This window comes from Mustela nigripes, chromosome 3, assembly GCF_022355385.1.
Source record: "Mustela nigripes isolate SB6536 chromosome 3, MUSNIG.SB6536, whole genome shotgun sequence".
Taxonomy (NCBI): Eukaryota; Metazoa; Chordata; class Mammalia; order Carnivora; family Mustelidae; genus Mustela; species Mustela nigripes.
Window position 1 is genome coordinate 24,557,306 of NC_081559.1, and position 20,561 is coordinate 24,577,866.

The window sequence follows — 20,561 nt, forward strand, 5'->3', positions numbered from 1 at the left end:
ATTTCAAAGCTCAATTCTTGATACATTTATTAGTGTGGTGAATTATTCCTCCAATAAAGAAAAATCAAAGATTCCTATCAACATAATTTAGTAAATTTTAAAATCTACACTACCTATTTTCCTTATTTAGATGTTCCATTACAAATGGCATCATTTTGGCCAGTGAATATATTACTTTAGAAAGTATTGAAGCAGTATCTTCTTAAAACTTGACTACCAATTTATTTTATTACACTGTTCTATGCAAGTGAGAGAGAACATGGAAGAACAGGAGGATCCTAAGCTTACCTCATCCCACAGATACAGGTAGATAAACCACATCAGTGTAAATAACCCAGAAAATGACTGTCAGAGTAGACTCTCCACAGCTAAATGTAAAGAAAGGTCATACTGAAGATTGTAGGGAGAACAGAGATGTGGTCAGAAGCTAAAAGGACCTGTGGGACTGTCCACAGGAGGAACACTGTGGTTGTGGGGATGAGACATAAACAGATCTTCATACCAGGCACCCCAGCAAAGAGAACCCACACAAGGAAGATGAATTCCCATAACATTTGACTTTGAAAACCAGAGGAGTATAATTTTGCAAGTTCTTACAATCAGTAGGGCTTAACACCTGGAACTTTAAAATCATCTTGTTTGGCTCTGGGAGAACCAGGAGGGTGATAGGAAGCTGAGTCTCTGACCTTAAAGAGCACAGCTAGCAGCCCCACAGAGATACAGCATAGAAAAAACAATTTGAAAAATGTCTGGAGTATATGGGAGGGAGATATCTTTATACACACAGAGTGTGTGTGTGCTAGAGAGACAAGGATTGTTGGGGAACTTCTCCAGGAAAAAAGTAGCTGGTGGTTATTATTTCCCTACTCCAGCCCCCAGTCTAGATACAAGGACATCTACAGGAACCAGCACAACAACACTCTCCATCTAACTTGCTAACTTGTTTGCTGACAGTGTGCCCTACCCCTGCATTCTCCTACAGACACTCCCCATCAAGGCAGGCCTTAGCTCCCAGTCTCTCCCACAGCAAACCCTGCTAACACTGCATGCTCTACCCCTGTACTCCTCTGTAGATTGCCTCCTCCAACTTTGCCCACCCCAACCAGGCAGCTTCAAGTGCCCTGCAGTAGACCACTGTGAAACTTGCTGGCAATATGCATCCCAGCCCCATATTCTCCTACATTTTTGGCCGGAGCCATCCAAAATGGTGCAACAAGCTGACAGTGTGCAAGTGACCATGACAAGGACCAGCACCACTCCAGGTGACTCCTGCCCCTGGTAGAGAAGATAACCACACACACACTAGTCCAACTGCAGTTCCAACAGTGGTCAGGGACAGAAAACTGGTCTGACTGCAGGCACTGCCCACCAACAAAGACTTCTCAGGGGACAACTCAGGGAAAGTACCCTGCAGTTCTGTGCTACTGCATCTCTGGCAAACACCTGGTCTGACTCAGCTCAAACCCAAGGTAGCCCAGACTGGCCCACTAACAATACAGGGACAAAACTCTACTTACAACGGGCAAAGAAAGCCATTGCAGATGACTGGACTGAAGACAAATGCAGCTAAGCCACAACAGTATAGAGCATATAACACACATGTAACATACCTAGGAGACACATTGAAGCACCAGGTTCTAGTGAATAGGGAACACTGCACTGCAGGGCACTATATGACCTCTTTTCATAAGGACACTATTTTCAAGAGCAGGAGATGTAGCCACTTTCTTTACACATAGAAGCAGACACAGAGAGTTAGACAAAATGAGGAGACAGAGGAATATGTCCCAAATGAAAGAACAGGACAAAATCATAGCAAGAGAGCTAAACAAAACAAACACAAGTAACATGCCTGATAGAGAATTTAAAATAAGGGTCATAAAGATGCTCACTAGATGACAAAAGAGTGGAGGACTTCAGTCAGATCCTTAATAAAGGAATCGAAAATATTAAAAAGGAACAGAGATTAAAAAAAAAAAAGGAATTCATAACCACTAAACCAGCCCTATACAAATTTTTGAAGGGAGCCTTTTGAGTGAAGAGGAAAGACCATAAGTAAGAGTAAGAAAAGTAGGAAGCACAGAAAGAGTAAAATTAAGTATATATATAAATATAAATATATAGAGAGATAGATATCTATATATATTAGATATAATATCTATCTATATATATGTAGATATATCTATCTCTCTACATATATAGAGATATGTAGATATATATCTCTATATATGTAGAGAGATAGATATATCTACATATCTTTAGAAAGATATCTATCTATCTCTCTATATATATCTAAGTATATATATAAAAAATCCATCAAGGGGTTCACAAGATAAAATAATGTAAAGTATGACACTATATATCTTAAAAGGGGGGGGAGAGAAGTAAAGAATGGATTCAAACTTAAAAGACCATCAACTTAATTTAGGCTGCTATATGCAAAGATGTCATGTACAAATGAAATGGTACCAACAAATCAAAAACCAGTAATAAATATGCAACATATAAAGAGAAAAGAATCAAAGTATATCACTAAAGAAAACCAGCAGAGAGAAAGAGCAAGAAAACATAGAACTACAAAACCATCAACAAGTAACAAAATGACAATATATATACACCCATCAGTAATTGCTTTGAATGTAAGTGAATGGATAAAATGTTCCAATAAAAAGACACAACATGACAGAATAGTTAAAAAACCAAGACCCATCTATGAGCTGCCTATAGGAGACTCATTTCAGAATTAAAGACACATTCAGATTGAAGGTAAAGGGATGGAAAAGTACTTACCATACAAATGGAAGTGAAAAGCAAGCCAGGGTGGCAATATTTTTATCAGACAAAATAGACTTTAAAACAGACTGCAATAAAAAACAAAGAAGGACATTATATAATCATAAAGGAAACAATATAACAAGATATAACAATTGTAAATACCTATGCACCCAACATGGGAGCACCAAAATACCTAAAGCAGTTAATAACAAACATAAAAGAAGTAATTGATAGTAATAAATAATAGTAGGGGATTTTAACACCCCCATTTATATCAATGGATAGAGTATCCAAACAGAAAATCAACAAGGAAATAGTGGCTTTGAATGACACTTTGAACCAGATGGATCTAACAGATACATTCAGAACATTCCAGCCTAAAGCAGCAGAATACACATGCTTTCCATGTGCACCTGGAACATTTTCCATAATAGGCCACATATTTGGCCACAAAACAAGACTCAACAAATTTAGAAATATCAGTCATACCATGCATCTTTTCCAACCAAAATACTGTTGAAACTAGAAATCAACCACACACAAAAAAAATATCTGGAAAGAATACAAATACATGGAGGTTAAATAACACTCTACTGAACAATGAATAATTCTACTACGAAATCAAGAGGAAATCAGAAGATCCATGGAGACAAATGACAATGAAAGAAGAGCAGTCTAAAATCTTTGGGATAGAGCAAAAGCTATTCTAAGAGGAAACTTACACCTAAAGGAGATTTAAAAAAAAAAAAAAAGTAAAACAAAACCCAAAACCAGTAAAAGGAAAGAATTATAAAGATTAGAGCAGAAGTAAATACAAACTAAAAAAATGATAGAGCGTATGAATGAAAGGAGGACCTGGATAAAGTTGATATGACTTTAGTGAGATACACTTAAAAAAATAAAAAAAGTAAAAAAGAGATGACTCAAATAAAATTAGAAATGAGCAAGGAGATATAATAACCAACTTCACAGAAATGCAAAGGATTGTAAGAGAATATGATGAAAAATTATATTCCAGCAAATTGGACAACCTAGAAACAGAATCTCACAAAACTGAATCAGGAAGAAAGGGAAATTTGAACACATTAATTACTAGTAGTGAAATTGAATCATTAATAAACAAACTCCCAACAAATCCATGACTAGATAGCTTTACAGGAGAATTCTAGCAAATATTTAAAGATTTAATACCTATTCTTCTTAAACTGTTCTAAATATTTAAGAGGAAGGAAAGCTTCTGATTAATTCTATGAGGCCAACATTGCCTTGTTACTAAAACCAGATAAAGAAACAACAAAAAAGAGAACTATAGGGCAATAGCCCTGATGAACATAGATGCTAAAATCCTCAACAACATATTAGCAAACTGAATCCAGCAATACATTTAAAAAGATCACTCACCATAATCAGCTGGGATTTATTCCCAAGATGTGAGAGTGGTTCAATATTCACAAAGCAAATGACAGGTTACATCACATCAACAAGAGAAATGATAGAAACCATATGATTATCTCAATAGATACAGAAAAAGAATTTGACAAGTACAACATCCATTCATTATAAAAGCCCTCCATGAAGTAGGTTTAGAGGGAAGATACCTCTACATTAAAAGGCCATATGAAAAACCCACAGCTAGTATCATACTTATAGCTGAGAGATCCTCCCCTGAGATTTGGAACAAGACAAGTATGTCTACTCTCAACACTTTTATTCAACATAGCTAGAAGTCCCAGCCAAAGCAATCATATAAGAGGAAGAAATAGAAGGCATCCTATTTGGTAAGTAAGGGGTAAAACTTCTACTGTTTACAGATGACATAATACAATATATATAAAACCCTAAAGATTCCACCAAAAAACTACTAGAACTGATAAATGAATTCATAAAGTGACAGGACATAAAATCAATATATAGAGACCTCTTGCATTTCTATATATATAATTTTTAAATAATAAATGTATTTAGATATAAATATAAATATATATAAATATATAAATTTAGATATAAATATAATTTAGAAATAAATATTATTTATTTATATTTACTTATATTTCTAAATAATAAATATATATATACTTATATTTAATATATATACTTATATTTAATATATATACTTATATTTCTAAATAATAAAATACCTAGGAATAAATTTAAAGAAAGTGAAAGACCTGTACTCTGAAAACTATGAAGTACTGATGAAAGAAACTGAAGATGACACAAAGAAATGGAAAGATATTCCAAATGCACATGGTGGGAAGAACAAATATTGTTAAAATGCCCATACTACCCAAAGCAATTTACAGATTTAATGCAAATACCAACAGCATTTTCACAGAACTAGAACAAACAATGCTAAAAGTTGTATGGAACTACAAAAGATCCCAAATAACCAAAGCAATGTTGAAACAGAAGAAAAAAGATGGAGGTATCACAATCCTAGATTTCAAGATATACTACAAAGCTATAGTAGACAGAATGGTATGGTACTGATACAAAAAAAGACACATAGATAAATGGAACAGAATAGAGATCCCCAAAATAAACTCGTGAATATATAGTCAATTAATCATCAACAGAGGAGGCAAGAAAATGGAATGGAATAAAGAAAAATTGTGTTGGGAAAACTGGATAGCTATATGCAAAAGAATAAAACTGGACCACTTCTTTACATCATACCCAAAAATAAACTCAAAATGGATTAAGTACCTAAATGTGAAATCCCAAACCATAAAAATCCTAGAAGAGAGCACAGACAGCAAGTTCTCTGGTGTTGGTCACAGCAACATCCTTCTAAATATGTCTCCTGAGACAAGGGAAACAAAAGCAAAAATAAATTATTACGACTACATCAAAATTAAAAGCTTCTGTACAGAAGGGGAAACAACAAAGATAATTAGAAGGCAACCTACTGAATGGGAAAAAAATTACAAATGACATATCCAATAAAGGGTTAGTATCCAAAATATATAAAGAACTTACACAACACACACACACAAAATCCATTAAAAATGGGCAGAAGACATGAACAGACATTTCCAGACATTTCTCCAAAGAAGATATACATGGTCAATGGACACATGAAAAGATATTCAACATAACTAATCATCAGAGAAATGAATCAAAACCACAATGAGGTATCACCTCACACCTATCATAATGACTAAAATCATAAAACACAAGAAACAAATGTTAACAAGGGTGTAGGGGGAAAGGAACACTTGTGCACTGCTGATGGGAATGAAAACTGGTGTAACCACTGTGGAAAACAGTATGGAGGTTCCTCAAAAAATTAAAAATAGAACTACCATATGATCTTGTAATTCCACTACTGGGTATTACTCAAAGAATATAAAAACAGTAATTTGAAAAGATATATGCACACTAATGTTTATTGCAGTATTATTTGTAATAGACAAATTATGGAAGCAGCCCAAGTGTCCATTGATAGATGAATGGATAAAGAAGGGATGCCACATATATAATGGATTATTACTTAGTCATAAAAAAGAGAATATAATCTTGCTATTTACAACAGCATAGATGGAACTAGAGTGTATAATACTAAGCAAAGTAAGTCACTTAGAGAAAGACAAATACAATATAATTTCTTTAATACGGGTAATTTAAGAAACAACACAAATGAATAAAGAAAAGCGAGACAAACCAGAAAACAGATTTTTTTTAAGATTTTATTTATTTATTTGACAGACAGAGATCACAAGTAGACAGAGAGGCAGGCAGAGAGAGGAAGGGAAGCAGGCTCCCTGCTGAGCAGAGAGCCCGATGCCCGGCTCAATGCGGGGCTCGATCCTAGGACCCTGGGTTCATGACCTGAGCTGAAGGCAGAGGCTTTAACCCACTGAGCCACCCAGGTGCCCCCAGAAAACAGATTCTTAACTATAGAGAACTAACTGATGGTTACCAAAGGAGAAGTGGATGATGAGATGGGTGAAACCAGTGAAAGAGGAATTAAGAGTCCATTTCTCATGATGAACACTAAGTAATATATAGAATTGTTGAATCACTATATTGTAAACCTGACACTAATATAACACCATATACTTTTTAAAAAATGTTTTATGTATCTCACAATTTTTATTTGGAATTTCAGAGAATATAAATTGTCATATTGATAACTGAGTTCCCAATAACTCTCCCTTAGTAATTTTCTCAACCTAAAAATTTAACTTTCTCTTTAATTCTAAAGAAATTCTCCATTCAAAACAAAGTTGAAATATTTCAACAAAACAAGAACTTTCTCCTTTAATGAACAGCCGATGTAAGGAATTGGACAAATTTACTACATTTACTGTGTTTATTGTACCTGTTTCAGTTAGTCTGAGAGGATGTCAGTCAATGTTGAAAGTATAAGCATTAGAAGGATAATATATTCCTGTTTATTTCCCCTAGAACAAAAAAATGACATAAATTTTTATAACATCTTAATGTAAAACATGTATCTAAAGTTGTGGAGGTGTTTTTTGTTTGTTTTTTATTTGTTTTGATTTTTCCTTACTAAGGCACTGTTGAATGTTGGGTACATGGATGGACTTTTTGAGCTTTAAAAGAATAAAAGCTGCTTTTCTAAGTCCCCTCCTTATTCCCAGGAAGCTGATTGTACAATAAGATTCTTGGAGTCAATAAGTGCCATTAGGGTAACCACAGAAATGAAATTTTGAAATACTTCTTGTACTTAAATAGAAATTAATTTTAAAGTATTCCTAGGAGCAAGCACAGATTTAGCTGGAAACTGGTGCTGCACACCCAAGAGATGTTTATTGTGACTCATACTGCATTTTAGTAAGGGCAGCTTAATCACAGTAGGAGAGACAACATTGAGCCAATCAATAAAAATTCATTCGGAGGTATTAGGACATGACGTAGAGGATAAGCATAGGATTTGGAGACATAGAGCCCCCAAGTCAAGACTCCATTACTTAAGTTGTATGGCTTTGGAGAATTTGCTTTCATCTCTAAGCCCCATTTTCCTCTTATATGAAGGAGGATATGTGCTAGCACTGTCCAAAAGAAATACAATGTGAACCACATACATAATTTTACATTTTTAGTAGCCACATTTTTAAAAAGTGGGTGAAATTAATTTTAAAATGTATTATCACTTGTAATTGATATAAAATTACTAATAAAATATTTTGTATATTTTTCCTAAAGTCTGAAAATGGTGAGCATTTTACAATTATAATGTATTTCAAGTTTCACCAGCTGCATTTCCATGGTCCAGTAGCTACATGTGAGTCATAAATGCTCTAATAGTATAGTGCAGGTACATATCTACCCCATAGGGTTGTAGTGAGGATAAAATGAGATAACATGTATAAAGGGTTTAGAGCTGTAGGACTAAAAAGTATAGTCATGAAAACTGTTAATATTATCACTGAGGATAGTAATACATAGTAACAGCCAATGTATTAAGCTGGGGGGCAGTAATGCAAAAATATGACATGCCCCTGTTCACCAGTAATTGCAAAATTAAGAAGGTAAGACAAATACACAGTTAACTATAATTTATGGTATCTTATTATGACATGAGTGATATCAATAAAATGCAATGAATGCTCAGAATAGGAAAATCTCCACTAGGGATGCCTTATACCAACAAGATGAAGAAAATTATTTTGAAACAGGACTTCATACATAGATCGAATTTTACATGAAGATACAGTTGAGGACCATGGAAATAGCTAACAAAAATACTTCACCAAATGGAATAACAGAAGCAACAACGCAAAGATGGAAAATGAAAATTATAATCAAGAAATGATGAGATATCATTTGATGGAGAATATAGGATTCCTGTAAAACTGTACTTGGTTGAATAGATGCCAGTTTTTATGGGAGTGAAGAGGTCTTGAAAGTCATACTAGATACTAGAACAATATTCAGTGTCAGAAGGCAATAAAAAAAAAACACAGATTTGGGACCAGAGATCTGATTTCAATCAGGTTTTTCAACTGACATAGATACATTTTCTTACCTTGGGCAAGTCTTTTCATCTCAGCTTTTTTTTTTTTTTTTTTTTTTTTTTAATAAAATGAGATGGTTGGATCTAAAACAAAACCTGAGAATGTCAGAGTTGTAAGAAGCCTCTTTGTTGTTGCTGTTGTTGCTGCTTTTGGTGTTGTTTTATTCAAATTTATGGCATTTTAAAGTAGGATTAACATAATTGAAGATATACCTTAGGAGTTAATATGTAGGTTTTAAAGTAAAGAAATTATAATAAAAAGATCATTTGGTGTACTATCTCAATAGTCCTGCCAAATGAAAACAAGGACTATAATATTGTGGACATAACAGTTTTAAATAAGTGAACTACAGAAAATTAGTAAAAAAAAGAATGGATAGAACTTGGGTTGAGGATAGAGAAGGAGTAAAAGTGACAAATGAATTTCACTATACTTTGAAGTCTTGAAAACAGATATTATTGTATCTAAAATAGAAACAGAAACACTAAAGAGATAATTTTGCTAGAAATTATTTTTTCCCTTCCTTCTCCTAATGTCCTTTATGCTATCCCTTATGTTCCACAAGTAAATGAAACCATATGATAATTGACTTTTTCTACTTAACTTACTTCACTCAGCATAATTTTCTCCATTTCCATCCATGTTGATGCAAAAGTTGGATATTCACCCTTTCTAACATCTGAGTAATATTCCATTGTATATATGAACCCCATCTTCTTTATCCATTCATCTGTTGAAGTGCATCTTGACTCTTTTTACAGTTTGGCTCTTGTGAACATTCCTGCTATGAACGTTGGGGTGCATATGGCCCTTTTTTTCATTACATCTGTATCTTTGGGGTGAATACTAAGTAGTGCAATTGCTAGGTCATATGGTAGCTCTATTTTTTTTTTTTTTTTTTTGAGGAAGCTCCACACTGTTTTCCAAAGTGGCTGCACAAATCTGCATTCCCACCAACAGTGTAAGAGGGCTCTCCTTTCTCCACAACCCCTCCAACATTTGTTGTTTACTGTCTTGTTGATTTTGGCAATTCTAACTGGCATGAGGTGGTATCTCAATGTGGTTTTGATTTGAATCTCCCCGATGAATAATGATGATGAATATTTTTTCATGTGTCTGTTAGCCATTTGTATATGTCCTTTTGAGAAGTGTCTGTTCATGTATTCTGCCCATTTTTTGACTTTTTTGTTTTTTGGGTGTTGAGTTTGAGAAGTTCTTTATAGATCTTGGATATCAGCATTTTATCTGTAATGCCATATGCAAATATCTTCTTCCATTCTGTGGATTGCCTGTTTTGTTGACTGTTTCATTTGCTGTGCAGAAGCTTTTGATCTTGATGAAGAACAGGTTTTTGATCTTGATCAATTTTCACTTTTGTTTCCCTTGTCCTTGGAGACATGTCTTGAAAGAAATTTCTGCAGCTGATGTTGAAGAAATTACTTCCTCTGTTCTCCTATAGGGTTTTGATGGATTCCTGTCTCACACTGAGGTCTTTCATTCATTTTGAGTTTATCTTTGTGTAAGAGAATGGTCAAGTTTCATTCTTCTGTATGTAGCTGTCCAATTTTCCCAGCACTATTAATTGAAAAGACTGTCTTTTTCCATTGGATATTTTTCCTGCTTTGTCAAAGTTATTTGACCATAGAATTGAGGGTCCATATCTGGGTTCTCTATTGTGTTCCACTGGTCTATGTCTCTGTTTTTGCGCCAGTACCATGCTGTCTTGGTGATCACAGCTTTGTAATAAAGCTTGAAATCAGGCAAATTTGTTTTACTTTTTCAACATTTCCTTGGTGATTCAGGGTCTTTTCTGGTTTCATACAAATTTTAGGATTGTTTGTTCCAGCACTTTGAAAAATGCTGATGGTGTTTTGATTAGGATGGCGTTGAAAGTACAGATTGCTCTGGGTATGCTAAATGACATTTTAAATAATCTATTTAGGAATTACATGTTACAAGACAATTATTTTGGCTAAATTGTTATATTTTAACAAAATATTTGAAGTATAAATATATAATTTATCTTTTTTTCTCATTTCATATTTTTAAGGACGTGTATTAACTTTAACATAAGCATTAGCACAAGTTTTTATAAATTCTCACAATACTGCTAAAAATTTTGTCTATATATATTTTTATTCCATTGACCAAGTAGTAGATAAATGCTTTTCCTAAATTTGTCATTAAGACTCTGCATTGGGATGACAAATGATTTATATTCTGATTTATTTTTCATTGCCAATCACCAGGATATTTAGAGAGATACCTATACACATGTCTGTAAATACTCCACTCTCTAGAGATCCTACCACTAATCATACTATTTTTTTTTTTTTGAGAGTGCCACCTCTCTGGCACCAACTAGATAGTAATGTGGTAGTTGACCCATCCTAGTAAGTAATTCTGAAAATCTTCTAGCCTAGAAAGGGTTTAGCATCTCAATTGCCATTAAAGCTAATTTTAGGTCAGACATTTTATGCCATGTAATAATCCCATATACTTTAAATAAAATTGAACATGATTATAAATGTATACACATTTTAGGAATAAGTTATACATAGAACCACAATCTTGCGATCTTCTGTAAATGAATCCAAGTAAACCTGAAAAACCTCATCATAAAATTACTAAAATCTGTTCTATAAAAGACAAATTTTTGAAACACCTGAGACATGGTGCCGCTGAATTTTATAATCCTATCTTTAGGTTCGAATATTATATTCTCTATTTCATTGAACTTTCAGAAATTACCAAGAACCTTCATAAACTTTTCCAATTATTATTTTTACTGATTTGACTTCAACAAAAGATAATGGTTTAAAGCTAAATCTTTTCCTTTTTCTTTATGAGCTTTGACTCCGTTTCATTTCAAAAATAGAAAATAATATTTACCCCTTTCCTGTCTGTTGTATGAAGACTACAAAAAAAAAGTATTTTTTGTCTCTTAGGAAAGTCACAAGCAGCAATTGCCTATAGAATGAGTCTAGAAGTGGAATCCATATGTAATGCTTCTGTCAGCAAAGACTCAGTAGAAGAAGGTTTATAATAAATATTCACATCTGCTTCTTTGGACACTCTAATCCATCCTAAGGAACTTTGCTGTGTCAGGCTTTGTTCTAGATGAAGAAGCCCAGTAGTTACAAAGGTTTGCAAATAGGCCATATTTATCATGGTTAGCTTTACTTTTATAACTTTTCCTTGTTTTCAAAATATTCATGATATTTTGGGGTATAATTTGTGATTAAATATTTCACTGTGACTTTTATGACAACATCGTTAAAGAATTTTTACTGTGAAACAGACAAATTTTGTTTTCACAGTATATCACCCACTTAAAATCTGTCAGGAGGGCATCATTGATAACAATACCATGCTGTATGTGGAAAACACAATGACTAAAAATCCAGGCTCTGGATTCAAAGTGATTGTGATTTAATGATACCTCCCTCCATCCTCCATACCCTGCATACTTCCTCTTGAGCAAGCTCCTTCACCTTTCTAAACCTCTCTTTGTTCACCCATATAATGAAGTTAATATTATTTTATCATTAGCTCTTATAAGGATTATATGGAATTATTCACATCAGGTACAAAATCTAGTATCTAGATTGTAGGCAAATCAATTTTAAATATTATTACTGGAATGATAATATGCCTTCTAAGTATGATTAGATAATCCCATAGGTAGTCCTATTATTGTGCTTTTGCCCCACATACTGACTTTATGTAAACATATTCCATTATTTTTACTTACCTCTAAATTCCCTGATAGTTTGTTATCAGACCTCTTTAATAAAAGCATTAGAACTGGATTGCTGATATATTTTTCACTTGAAGGAAATTATTCACTAAAAATTATACAGTATAAAAATTATGAGAATACTCTGTACTATATTTAGCTCTTATGTAATATAAATTTAGTTTAACAGAATTTTGAATTTTAAATTAGAGTAAAAACCCCAAGTCATTCTTGAACTGGAGGTATTTATTTTCACTTCAACTCCAAAAAAATTTCATAAGTGTCATAATTTTTAAAGCATAAATGTATATTATTATAACTAAGTAAAGATTTAGCATAATTGTAACAACTTAAAGTATAATGCAAAATTTAACATGTATTATCCATTATATAGGGACATAGATTTTAAACCTATGCTTGGGATATTTTTTTACATACAATTCAGTTGTAAAAGAAACCTGCATTGCTTAGTTGTTTTCACCCTCATCTTCTCAAAATTATTTATTAATTCCAAATATAAGGAAACTAGGAGGAAATTTGATAAAGTAGGTAAGGTATTAGCCTTTACTTTTTATTTTAAAATTTTATAATCATTGACATGTGTTAATTTTGACATGTCAAAATTATTTCCTATACAAATAGGAATTATTTCCTATACAAATGAGAGTTACCTTATATTTAATGACTGACATCTAATATGAGTCTCTAGAATTACAAATGAAACTAAGTTGTGTATTTCATTGCTTAGAAACTACGACTGCTTGCAATTAAACTTTGATATTCTCTCTCTCTCTCTCTCTCTCTCTCAGGTCGAGTTTTAGCTCAGGCGAGTGGCAGTGGGGTTATCCATTTGCTAGATCTTAAATCAGGACAGATTCACAAATTGATGGGCCACGAGAGTGAGGCTCACACAGTCGTGTTTTCTCATGATGGAGAGTATTTGTTTTCCGGAGGTTCTGATGGCACTGTTCGAACGTGGTCTTGAGGTCAGCATATCCAACTATGGACGGCATCCCCTTTAAGGTCTGGAAAATACCTTACGTAGTCAGTCCCAAACCAGCAACTATCTGGTTAAATATGCCAGCTGGTAACATTCACAATTTGCTTTAAAACATGCTTTAGACATGTATTTTAGTGCTCATACTGTTACCAATAAAAAATAATAATAACTTCTTGCTCATTTATTTGTGTCTGGGTCTTTTTTTCTTTTTCATTTTGATAAGAATTTAGAGACAGAACATCTTTACTAAGGCTTTGAAAGAAACGGCTTTACAATGACGCCTAATGACAGACTAGATGAATTACAGGAGATTGATTTTGAATGTTAGAGAACAAACTGCAGAACAGGGCTACTTTTTTTTTTTTTTTTTTAAATCAAATCCAAGCTGCAGGAAGACCTGAAGTTTAATCGTGTAGCATGGAGAAAGTCTTTCTGCAACCAAAGGGTCAAATAAAAGCGGGGAGCATACAGTTTCAGAGATTCTTTGACAATGACTATGTTTTATCTATTAATAATAATCAAGACTGCAGATGGCTCAAATCTAAATGCAATGCTCTTCCAGAACTTTCATCTCTGCAGCCCATCTAAGAATGCATTAGGTATAATTACAATGTTTTGTATTTTTTATTTTAATTTCAATGCCAATAAGTATCTCGCGTGTAAAATGTTTTTACCACTCCTAATGCATGCATCAGCTGTATAAAGTGCGACTGCTTTAGAGAACACTCTAGCCTCATCTAAAGAAGCAGCTCCGGATTTCGACCGAGCTGGGCTCAGAAGCCAGTTGTTGGCGCTGTCCGTGGTGCTGAGGAATTCCCGGCTGCCGGCGAATGAGCTCCAAATCAGCAGTCTGCAAACTGCTCTCAGTGATGCAGAAACCCAGCTAAAGTTGCTCCTTTCCTTCACGTCCACAGTTAGTATTTTCTGGTGTGTAAGAGGGGATTCAAGCAACATATTGTGGATGATGCTGATGGTACTGCCACGGAGTGGGCTTTAAGCTACAGTATGCTATTGCTGTTTGTGATCCTCAGAGCCTAGCCAAATCACCTCTACTGCCGTACCAAACACTGTGTAAGTGAACTCATGTGTGGAGGAGGCGTAATCAGCCGGTAAATTTCATAGAAGGATCTGAGAAAATGCTAAAAATAAGTTCAACATGATTCTGCTACTGGGGTCTGGATTTCTACAGGACCAGCATTGCTTCTTGCTTTGAATTCTGAAGACAAGTCCAAAGCATATTTCTTATGTGTGTCTGCTGTGTTTCTCTCTGGAAGGGCGGGAGACTGCTTCTTGACTGTGTTTTGAAATGGGAGGTAGAGAGAATGGATTACCTTTAATTCATGCCTGAAAATGTATTCTTTGGATAATTAAAGAGGAACTGCTTTCCTAAAACATACCTGATCTTTTAGTTCATATTGGTCTATGATTCCCACCACCACCATTAACCTCCAGACTGATTAGGTAAGTGTATCTTATGACATGAGTTATGTTTGTTTTCTCAAAGAAATAGATGCAGTCATTTTAAATCATATGTAGCAATATGGGGAGGGGGGAAAGTTTAGCTAGAAAGTGATCCTCAGTTTAGCAGTGTTTGCTTACTTATTGAAAATCTTCAGATAAACCTTTCATTTCATTTCTCTAACCTTTCTTCTCTTAAATAGTGTTTTTAACTACACTGGAGCAGCTCAATTATGAAAAGGGATTTTTTAATAACTGAAGAACTTTGTTTTATTAAAAAGAAAACCTTGTTTTCTCCATGCAGATTTCAAATTGTATTTCATATAATAAAAACATATTTAAGGTTTATATAAAGTACTCATTACACCCCTATTTTTATCTTTAGGTTTACATTTACCACAACCCGATACAATATATTAATGCCTACCTGTAGCTTGCAAAGAGATCAATTTCTGTCTCTGTCCTTTTGAAGCAGAATGATATGTGTATTTCATATGGCTTATTTTGCATGTACTGGCAAACACTACTGGAATACTATAAGGAAGCACAATAGCTTCCTTTCTTCCAAATAAACTTTCTAAATATGTGAGAGATTTATAATACATGGCTTACTCAGTAAAAATACATTTATGCTTTTTTCAGAAGCTTCTGTTTGTGGCCTCTGTAGTAATTTAAGAGAAAAAAAATTGCTTTGTCAAAGGGAGCTTCCAGCTTCTCAAGTAGAATTATAGGTTTGCATTTTTTTTGTTCTGTCATGACTCATTATTTTTGACATATTTTAAAATATATCCATCTCTTTTATCATTACCTACCCAAAAGGAATTCTAATATCAGAGAGCAGTTTTCTCTTAAAGGAGGGCATAAATATACTACCTTCCATTTTACTATTACTTTGCATAAGATAATTTGCATATTTTACTTAAAATGCAAACATAATAGTTGATGAAGTGTCCTTAAGCCATCTTTACCTTGTTTTTGAATTATCCTTTGTATATGTTATACTGAAAAGGGATGATTTATCATTATTCATTATATTCTGAAAATATACCAACAAATAACATTTATAAATTATCTGAAAATATCCTAAACACAATCTAAGCAATATTGGCATAAAGCCAATAGCATTTAAATAGACAAATGAACTATCTGACAACACTTTTTCTTATCTTAGTAAAACCACTTCTTTATTCTCTAAAGTCACAGTTTCCCCAGAGCCTTTGTATAAGTTAGTCACTCTCAACATTTAAATAAGAGCCCACTACCAACACTCCACACCAACCACTAACACTAAATGAAGCTTATAGGATTCAATGTCACCAAATTAATCAGACATATTTTCTGTAAATGGCAACACCATATTATCATTTTAAGGAATTTCAATAAGCAGTTTTATATTGGCATTTTTGTGAAAATTGACTAGATGCAAATATGTTTGGGATGTCAAAAGAAAGATATGTTCTCAAGACAATGTGAATGGTATATATTTTATATTGAAGAAATTAATTCAAGTGGTAGTCCATAAACACTTGATTCAAATTGCCATTAAAAAAAAAATCACAGGTACATCTTTCCTGCCCACTAGGAGCTTACTTCCTGAGTAAAATAAAGTTATGGACAATGAGAAAAATAAATTTATTTTTAATAAATTATTTTCAATATATGGAGTTCTCTTGTACTATTTATTAAATTTTTCTCTTAGTCACTGTGAAATGGTTGCACTATTTTTTCTTCCTATCTATGTCTCAAAATCTAGATTTATGTTTTCTGAAACAAGTAACCCATTTGAAACCATTGTTGTTCTCCAGTTATGGAAGTAAAGGAGTAGGAAGGCCTTTGTACTAGCTCATCTCAATTATAATTTATATATAACTATTGGTCGCCTCCCTTTTAGAAGTAGAAGTTTTCTTACTAATCTTATAGTTTTTAATACAGATAATTATAGCATATATATTCTATCACTAATTTAGTTATATAGCATATATAATATAGCATATATATTCTATCACTAATTTGAATTCAAACATTCTTGAGCCATTTGTAACTACTTTTAATCACCTTTTGAGGCTTAGTAAAACCACTTCTTAATTTAGACAAAGCCACACCTTTGAAATTCAGAAGATAAATCGAAGCTTAAGATTCCCAAGTGAAATAAAGGACAAATTTTAATGCATATACTGCCAAGTATAAACTCTCCAAATTTCCTAATAAAGTATAGATATTTGCATGAACTTAATCTATTTAAGGTCTTAGTGTCTTCCAGATAGGTCTCAAATAAACAGGTTGAGAAAATGGGCTTACATAAATCCATATTCTCTTTATATATGTCAAATTGTTCTTCTTTAAATATTTATTTTCAGCCTACCCTTCTTGTATTCCCATGGAAGGAGCTGAGTATATTTAATATTAGGAGCACATCCAGAAGCCTTTGAGGAGGGGGATGGCTCTTCATATTCATGAAGCTTGCATACTTCTGTTGGTCATCCTTGGATTGGTCACCTCTGCTGCCATCAGTCATGAAGACTATCCTGCTGATGAAGGTGACCAGACCTCCAGTAATGACAATCTGATCTTTGATGACTATCGAGGGAAAGGGTGTGTGGATGACAGCGGCTTTGTATACAAGTTGGGAGAACGATTTTTCCCAGGGCATTCCAACTGTCCATGTGTCTGTGCTCTGGATGGACCTGTTTGTGATCAGCCAGAATGCCCTAAAATTCACCCAAAGTGTACTAAAGTGGAACACAATGGATGCTGTCCTGAGTGCAAAGAAGTGAAAAACTTTTGTGAATATCATGGGAAAAATTACAAAATCTTGGAGGAATTTAAGGTATGAGTTACCCTCCATATTTATTGAATACTAACTTTTCACATGACATACTTAGTAGATTACTACATTAAAATTAAAGTTTGAAATACTTATTTTTAAATTTCCCTTTGATTTTTAAAATTGTTTAAAATTTTATTTATTTATTTATTTATTTTAGTGTTCCAAGATTCATTGTTTATGCACCACATCCAGTGCTCCATGCAATACGTGTCCTCCTTAATACCCACCAGCAGGGCCCCCCATTCCCCCACCTCCCTACAAAAAACCTCATTTCTTTTTCTCAGAGTCCACAGTCTCTCATGCTTCATCTCCCCCTCCGATTTCTCCCAGTTCACTTTTCCTTTCCTTCTCCTAAGATCCTCCATGTTATTCCTTATACTCCACAAGTAAGTGAAACTATATGATAATTGACTTAGCCTAAGTACCACTGTGGTCAATAAATAATCAATTGGCTTATTGATCAATATCTTTAAGGTTTCACAATAATCTCTTCCCTCAGAAGTATTTTGGGCATGCTTAATACTTTTTTTTCCCCTTAAGCATTTCTTCTGTGTTATTACAAAATGTTTTCTGAGGAATTTTTTGTAGTGTATGTGTTTATTTAAGGTTAATGTTTAAATATTGTGATTTTTTTAATGTGGGTGTGCCTGGTTAGCCTGTATTTGGAGTCATTTATAGTCTAGAATTATGTTTAGTGTGTGGAAATGCAAGTGCCACTGGGACACACCTCTGAGCTGTGGTCTATATATTAAGAATATGCATTGGGCCTACTTGTTGTAGAGCATCATCCTCATTTTGTTCTCTGCTCATTAGATATTTTTTGTTTGCAAGACCCCAAAGAGAACTGAATTTTTGTCATACTCTATTGTCAGAGGTAGGAAGAAAAAAGACTATTTTTCCAGTGTCCTTAGTATTTCATATGTATTTCATATGCCTATACTTTTAAGTAATTTGGAGTTAATTTTTATCTCTGCTTTGAGTCTCTTTTCTCAAATGGCTAGTTTTAATTAGGATGTCCTACAAGCCAGACCTCAACCCTGAGGGTATAAATTCATATATCAAAATGTTCTCCTTAAATGTAATGGCAGTTTGTGCCTTGGAGTATCTGTCATACTGATGGCTTGATATGAAAAATTTTCATTTCATCTAACCAAGTTCTGTGAAAGGTGCTTAGAATCTCGTAAGCAAAAGAAGACATAGCTAGTTTCCAGTGTGACTGAGAGAAGAACGTCCAGTTATTATCACTAACCCAACTTCCTTCTCTACAATAGTCAAATGGTAAAAGAAATCAATATGGGGAAAAAAACGTTTAAACTGATCATGATTAGAGTATTCTATGTATTGGTATTTCATTGCACTCAGTTCATTCCAGGTTATGGGTTCAAACCAATTGTAGTTTACTCAAGAATACCCAGTCACTTTAACTAGATTCCTTAGGACATGAAGGAAATTTTAATAATTATCGTATTTAGCTTTCTTATACATAAATGTTATTCTAGGCGTTTCTCTTTCATATATTATCATAATTTGTTGCACAATATTCAGAAGTAAAGGACTTGAAAGTCTAGTAAAACTACCATTATTTATATCAAATGATAGTTAATAGGATAGTACATTTATTAACAGATTTATGGTCTCTAAAATATTAAGTATATTTTGACATTAGCTATTTTCACTTTTAGGGTAATTAAAGTAAATGCAAGTACTCAACACAATTGTATTCTAGACATGGTTCTAGAATCATGTTACTCTTTTCTAACGTGCATACTAGTTGAGAGCTGAGTGCAAAGAGATACTGTAGGATAGCCTTACCCAAGCAAAAAAGTACATTGAATAAAATTTAAGATTTACATAATTTTGTCCTCAATATTCAGTAAATAAGAGAATGGTTATTCGAATTTAACCAACTCACTACTCAAAATGCTAGTTTTTCCTCTATTTATTAGATTTTTATTTTACAAATATAATATCTATTTCACCATGTCAAACAATAAGAGATATATAAAGAAAAAGTTCACAACACTTCATTCTAATTATATGTCCCTGCTATAGTCAATATACAACCCATTGATGTGCATAACTTTTCCACCTTTCCATGCCATGAGATTTTTAAAAAACAGAATGAAAGAAAATAGTTGCCTCCTTTCACATGTATTTGGAGTTATAAACGCTATAGAAATTATCTAGGGCAAGCTCATAACAGTGAAGAACTAGGACCAAAAAAGTTTGTTACTTGTCCAAAATTGTCAATTTATTTAACCTACCTCTAAATACTGTCATTCTAATAACCTCTCAGAGAACTTGGGCTCAAGAGTCAGATAGATATAGATTCAAATCCCAAATTCATCACGTAGATGTAAGATTTTGAAAGGACTCCTTAAGTTTTTGAGCCATGGTGGTATTGGCTATAAAATGGCCATAATAATAATTACTTTTCTTGGGAGGATATATTAGAAAGAGTTACTTAGATGATTTATGAAGAAAATAGCAGGCTTGTGATGATTGGCACACTATAGATATTGACTAAATGGTTGTTCCCTTCCTCCTAAACTCTAATGTCCAGTGGTTTACTATAACTTCACAATTCCTCTATGTCTTCACCTACATTTTATAATGGAAATTGATGCTTAACAGTCACTCAGTTGAAAGAATTCCAATACTTTTTATAAATGTTCTACCTGTCTATGTAAACTATATATACCTAAGTAAATATAAGCCATAATATAATCTTGATTCTTTTCTAATTTAGCTCACAAGAAACAAGTAACTAATTTCAAA

At 33.4% G+C, this 20,561-nt stretch overlaps 2 protein-coding genes across 2 annotated transcripts in view; both read left to right on the forward strand.

Annotated features, from left to right (window-relative positions):
- The window catches only part of SPAG16 (sperm associated antigen 16), a 1,019,820-nt gene extending 1,006,317 nt beyond the window's left edge, over positions 1–13,503 (forward strand). The window contains exon 16 of the mRNA XM_059392666.1: positions 13,308–13,503. Coding sequence (XP_059248649.1) covers positions 13,308–13,483 — 176 coding nt within the window. The 3' untranslated portion in view covers positions 13,484–13,503. The remainder of the gene's footprint in view (positions 1–13,307) is intronic.
- A 3,890-nt stretch (positions 13,504–17,393) lies between these two features.
- Positions 17,394–20,561, forward strand: part of VWC2L (von Willebrand factor C domain containing 2 like) — a 159,163-nt gene continuing 155,995 nt past the window's right edge. The window contains exon 1 of the mRNA XM_059392667.1: positions 17,394–17,783. Coding sequence (XP_059248650.1) covers positions 17,394–17,783 — 390 coding nt within the window. The remainder of the gene's footprint in view (positions 17,784–20,561) is intronic.